Source organism: Panicum virgatum, chromosome 4N (assembly GCF_016808335.1).
Source record: "Panicum virgatum strain AP13 chromosome 4N, P.virgatum_v5, whole genome shotgun sequence".
NCBI classification, from domain to species: Eukaryota; Viridiplantae; Streptophyta; class Magnoliopsida; order Poales; family Poaceae; genus Panicum; species Panicum virgatum.
Window position 1 is genome coordinate 21230796 of NC_053148.1, and position 6201 is coordinate 21236996.

At 49.2% G+C, this 6201-nt stretch overlaps 1 protein-coding gene across 1 annotated transcript; it reads left to right on the plus strand.

The window, feature by feature from the left end:
- Positions 1-897: 897 nt before the first annotated feature.
- LOC120668580 (UDP-glycosyltransferase 89B2-like) lies at positions 898-2510 on the plus strand. Its single transcript, XM_039948326.1, has one exon. The coding sequence runs from the start codon at positions 950-952 to the stop codon at positions 2408-2410; it is 1461 nt and encodes a 486-aa protein (XP_039804260.1). The 5' UTR covers positions 898-949; the 3' UTR covers positions 2411-2510.
- Positions 2511-6201: the final 3691 nt, after the last annotated feature.

A 6201-nucleotide genomic window follows, 5' to 3' on the forward strand; every position in this document is an offset into this window, starting at 1 on the left:
CAAATAGCCAAATCTTTAAGTTAGATTCAAGTGACTCTTGATAATAGATGTAAAGATACTCATTTCACTTCATTTAACTAACTAATTAATTAAATAATATTGGTTAAAGTTAAAGAAAAAAATTAACGATATCATATAAAAAGAACGGAGAGAGTATGTAAACAAAGCCCAGCAAAAGTCAGAACAACCCGATCCCAACCCAGCAAGCCAGCCTTGTCATTCCGCTCACGAGCTCTCCGCCTCCCCACCCCCTCCTCTTCTCTCTCCTCCTCCACCCTCCCCACGCCAATTTCGAAATAGCGCGAGAGCAGCCAAAAGCCGAGGGAGCCTTCCGGTCTCAGATTAGAACCAAGGGAGGCGGGTTTGGACGGTTGCTGAATAGATTAAGGAGATCGATTGGACTACGCATCTATCGGATTATGAACGGTCAACTGAGGTGCTGTTTTATCAAAAAAATTTCTACAGTGTCTGTCACATCAAATCTTAGAATATATGCATGAAACATTAAATACAGTTGAAAAAACTAATTAATTACACAGTTCAACTGTAAATGGTGAGATGAATTTTTTAAGCCTAATTAGTCTATAATTAGACATTAATTATCAAATAACAACGAAAATGCTACAGTACCCAAATCCGAAAAATTTCACGAATTAAACACAGCCTGAATTTGATTGAAGTTCATGTTTTTTGTTGGGTGGGTCCACAAGCAAGTTCCGTTTCAAGCAGCTCCACGCTTCTTGATTTTTGTCAAGCACATGGTTTTTTTTTTCTTGATCTTCGAAATTCATTTTTCTTCAGCTTGATCAGATTACAGCACAGAACCATGCGTTGCGAGCCATAGCCAAACTGCCAAAGCATATATCCATATTTTACTCGAATCATATCGACATGATTCCCTCGCACTCGCATCCACCTAACACCACTCACGCGGGCCACCACGTCCGCCATGGCGACGACAGCCAGCGACCGCCCCACCGTGCCGCCGGCGGCGCCACACGTCCTGGTGGTCCCGTACCCGGCGCAGGGCCACATGATCCCGCTCCTCGACCTGGCTGGCCTCCTCGCGTCCCGCGGCGGCATCCGCCTCACCGTCGTCGCCACGCCCGCCACCGCCCCGCTCCTCGCGCCGCTCCTTGCCGCGCACCGCGACGGCGCCGTCCGCGAGCTCGTCCTCCCGTTCCCCTCCCACCCGGCCTTCCCCGCGGGCGTCGAGACCGCCAGGGGCTTGTCGCCCGCGCTCTTCGGCGCGCTCATCGTCGCCTTCGCCGGCCTCCGCGGGCCGCTCGGCGACTGGGCCGGTGCCCGGTCGGACGGCCCGGACCGCGTGGTCGCCGTGCTCTCCGACTTCTTCTGCGGGTGGACGCAGCCGCTCGTGGCCGAGCTCGGCGTCCCGCGGATCGTGTTCTCGCCGTCAGCGGTCTACGGCACCGCCGTGCTGCACTCGTTGTTCCGCCGGATGCCGCGGCGCGAGGACGACGACGACGACGAGAGTCCGATTCCCTTCCCGGAGATCCCCGGCGCCCCGGCGTATCCGTGGCGGCAGCTATCGCTGCTGTACCGGACGCTCAAGGATGGCGACGAGGTCTCGGAGGGTATCAAGCGCAACTTCCTCTGGAATCTCGAGAGCTCGGCGTTCGTGTCCAACACGTTCCGGCGGCTCGAGGAGCGCTATCTGCGCGCGCCGGTCGCGGACCTGGGCTTCAGGCGCGTGCTCGCGGTCGGGCCGTTGGCGCCGGACGCTGATGCCGCGGGCAACCGAGGTGGGGAGACAGCCGTGGCCGCGGCCGACCTGTGCGCCTGGCTCGACAAGTTCGCCGACGACGGCTCCGTCCTGTACATCAGCTTCGGGAGCATGGCGATACTGCACCCGCCGCACGCGGCGGCGCTTGCCACCGCGCTGGAGCACACCGGGGTGCCGTTCGTGTGGGCGGCCGGGCCGACGGTGATTTTTCCTCAAGGGTTCGAGGACCGCGTCGCGGCAGCGGGCGGGAGGGGCCGGTTGATCCGCGGGTGGGCGCCGCAGGTGGCGGCGCTGCGGCACCGCGCCGTGGGGTGGTTCGTGACCCACTGCGGGTGGAACTCGGTGCTGGAGGCCTGCGCGGCCGGGGTGGCGATGCTCGCGTGGCCGATGACGGCGGACCAGTTCGTGAACGCGCGGCTGCTCGTGGACGAGGCGGGCGCCGCCGTGCCCGTGAGCTGGGGCGGGCTCAGTGCCGCGCCGGCCGCGGACGAGGTCGCGCGGGTGCTGGGCGCCGCAGTCGGCGGGAAGTTGGGCGGCGTGACGGCGCGGGTGAAGGAGCTCGCGGAGGAGGCTGCGGCGGGGGTGAGCGAAGGCGGCGCGTCGTGGTCGGAGCTGGAGGTGCTGGTGCGCGAGCTGCGCCGGCTCGGGTGCGAGCCAATGGAGTAGGTGCCGAGGTGCCGTGGGGCCTTGTTGGAAAGTCAAAGTAGATTCCATCAACCATGTAATCAGTAGATGATGACGAGAGTTGGCACTTCTCAAAGTCTATGGCCGTGTTTAGATCGTGAGCCTGTAAAGGCAAAAAAAATTTTGTGTTTCGAATCTTCCCAATTTGAAGTACTAAATGCAGTCTATTTACAAAACTTTTTGCACAGATGGGTTGTAAATCGCGAGACGAATCTAATGATGCTAATTAATCTATGATTAATCAATAATTAGCGGATGGTTACTGTAGCATCACTGTTGCAAATCATGGATTAAGTAGGCTCATTAGATTCGTCTCGTGATTTACAGCCCATCCATGCAAAAAGTTTTATAAATAGACTTCATTTAGTACTTCAAATTAGCAAGATTCCTTTTCACTTTAATGCGTTTACGGCTTTTTTGCGTTTACAGGGTGGAACTAAACACACCATACTATAAAATCTACTCCATAGTCCATTGGAGGCGTTAAAGTGTCAGTTATCTGCCGAACTAGTAAGACAAATATAGCACAAATTCTAAAGCACAGTCAAATGTATAGGAATCTGACAGATTTAGTACTAAAGAAATCTGTCAACAAATCTATCTATCTATCTATCTATACTATAAAAGTTGAAACAATTGAAACATTTTCTCATCAAGATTAGGCCCACTGTACCCCTCACGGAGGTCCCACTTGTCAGCCCAAAGGTTTGACGAAAGAGGGTGTAGACCCACGAAATTGATAGAAAAAAATGTTTCCACCAAAATCATAATACTTTTTACACCAAACACTTTTACCTACCCCACCTTTGTATCCACCAGAATTTCTTATACCCACCTCTTGTACCCACATATTACTTTTCTTTAGCATACACATACTTTTCTTTGCACATGCATTATATTTATGGAAGGAAAAAAAGACGTGTATTATTTTTAGAAGAAAAATAAATGACACTGTTACTTGATGGTTTTGGAAGGGTACTATAATTACTCAGATATTGACATCATTGCTTTTGGAAGGAAAAAAGAAAGACGTGTATTATTGATGGTTTTGGAAGAATATTAATTGACATCTTTGTTTTATAGAAGGAAAAGAAATATGTGTATTATTTTTGGAAAGAAAATAAATAACATCGTTACTTGATGGAAGAAAAATTAAATACGTGCCTGTGGCACGTACATCTTCCCTAGTAAATAGTAAAAGTCTATATTTTTAGACATACTAATAGAGTGTTTTTAGACTTACTAATAGAGTGGACGTGTAGCACGCACGTATTTGAAAAATTAAGTTGTGACCAGAAATTGCGTGGAAACAAAGAAGCACGCACAACATTCATCTATGATTCACTCAATCAGCAACGGGAAATAAGATAGCCCAATATAATGGTAAGTGGATTATAGTTTAAAACATAATACAATAACAATAGTAGGTAATTAGATTGCATTATAGTTGCGGCAGGCTTTAAGCCCTGCTCGTGGATAGTAGTTTTTGTGATATTGACGTCCTCAGAATTGTTTGAAGGGACATTCTTTTTCCCATCGGTTAGATCTGCATTATCTACTCGTGGGTGTGGGGATGATTCATGATCATCCGACGGATTCTTGCTTAGGGCTGTGTTTAGATCCCTAGAATTTGACTTGAAATTCTAAAATTTCTATCACATCGAATCATTAAATGTACCAAAAGACGCATACATGGAGTATGAAATGTAGGTAAACAAAATAACTAATTTCACAGTTTAAATGTACATTTTGAGACGAATTTTTTGAGCCTAGTTACCCCATGGTAGGATAATATTTACCACAAACAAACAAAAAGTGCTACAGTGCTTTTCTGTTCGGAACGGTGCCAATTTTGCAGGATCTAAACCCAACCTACGGCGAAAAGTTTGCGAAAAAGTTATTGTAGCATGTTTCGGCTTTATTTGGCAACTATTGTCCAACCATGGAGTAACTAGTCTCAAAAGATTCGTCTCGTTATTTACAACCAAACTGTGCAATTAGTTATATTTTTTAACTACATTTAATATTTCATGTATGTATCGTAAGATTCGATGTGACGTGCGTCAGTGAAAAATTTTGGGAACTTTTCGCAGAACTAAACACAGCCTAGATTGAAAACCTGAGAATTGCCGACTCTGGCGGCATTGCCTGGGTCATTGTCCCGCATCGTGGCATTGGCCTTCGATGCAGCAGGCGCAGCGAGGTGGCTGGTAAAGCTGCCCAATCCGTTGACCACGTAGACCCAGTTGCCGAAATTTAGGGTGGTACCTTCTGAGACTGTCCACAACGGGGCACTCCAACCGACCCGGACCCCAAATATAGAGGCTGGGATGACCCGGTACCCGCTCCAGCGGTACCCGGTACCCGAACCTGGATATTTCGGGGTCCTCCGGTCGCCCTCCACATTCCCAGGTCCTCCATCGTCTCTCTCCCCGTCTCTCGTGTCTCTCTCCGTCTCTCTCCACCCCCGGCGGCTGTTGCCCGCACTCGTGCTGAAGTTCCGGCCGAGCGGGCGAAGAGCAGGGCAGGGAAGGTGGCGGCCGACGGGGAAAGGGGAGGTGGATCTGGCCAGGAACGGCGCGGATCGGAGGAGGTGCCGCCCCGGGCGGCAGATCTGGAGGAGGACCAGTGCAGCAGATTCCCGTACGCCGGCGGCGGGGGGCTAGAAGACCGGGCCTGTGGAGGAAGAGGAGAAGGAGAAGGCCGCCCAACCAGGTCAGGGAAGAGACGCCGTTCATCTCGGCTGGTTTGTGGATCCTGATCCGGATCAGGGGATTCGTTTTCATCGTTGAAGCGCCAGCGACTAAGGAGAAGGTAAAATCCCCGTGCTTGTCTATTTGGATGTGATGTTGGATGGGTGTCGGTTTGAATGGATTGTATGTTTTTACTTGCTGTACGCTTTAGGATTCTGTACTAAAGATGATTCAAAGATGGCCTATAGATTTATGGATTGTATGGTTTGAATAGATTAGTAGCAATGATAGGCTCCTTTTTTTTTCCAGGACTACACACATGCATATGCACGCCTCACCGGCCCTAGCTTTGATTTCTTATTTGCAGTTATTAGGATACTCTCTTGCATGATGCAGCATGAAGGAATAAAATTATAGGATTGCTGAACTTTGTGGCTGGAGTCATAGGGAACTTGTTACATGGTAGATTGCATCTTCAGTTTGCAGTCTCAGCCAAGCTAATCCATTCGGCTTGTTCAGTCCTCAAAGTTTCTGAAAGAAAGACCTGATATCATCTGAATGGAAACTATTACTATTGTTCTGTTAGTTTTTTATCATCTGAATAGACCTGATATATGTAGTAACTAACGTTTGTATGCAAAGCTGTTCTGCTCTTAAATTACTTAGTAGTGATAGATTGGCTATGTTCATTTGTTTGAAGCATTTAATCAATAGACCAAACAATTAAACAGAGGCCTCCTGATTTTAGGGACATGGATCATATCATTAGTTATGCATACCAAGGTTGCAACAACGATGAAGAGCGGCAGTCCTTGCAAGCGGCTGCCAATGCCAGCACTGGGCAGCAGTGGATGCACCCCAACCCTCAGTTCGGCATGCCTCAGCAATTTGGCAGCTACGGAATGGCTCATTTTAGGCCTCCAACTGAAGCCGTAATGCAACAGTCCATAGGACATGAAGGGGGTTGTACATCCTCCATCGGTAAAAAGCAAGTCAAAGTCAAGCAAAGTAATTTTAGTGTAGATGAGGATGTACATTTGACCAAATGGTTGGTTGCTGTCAGCACATACCCCGTCATCA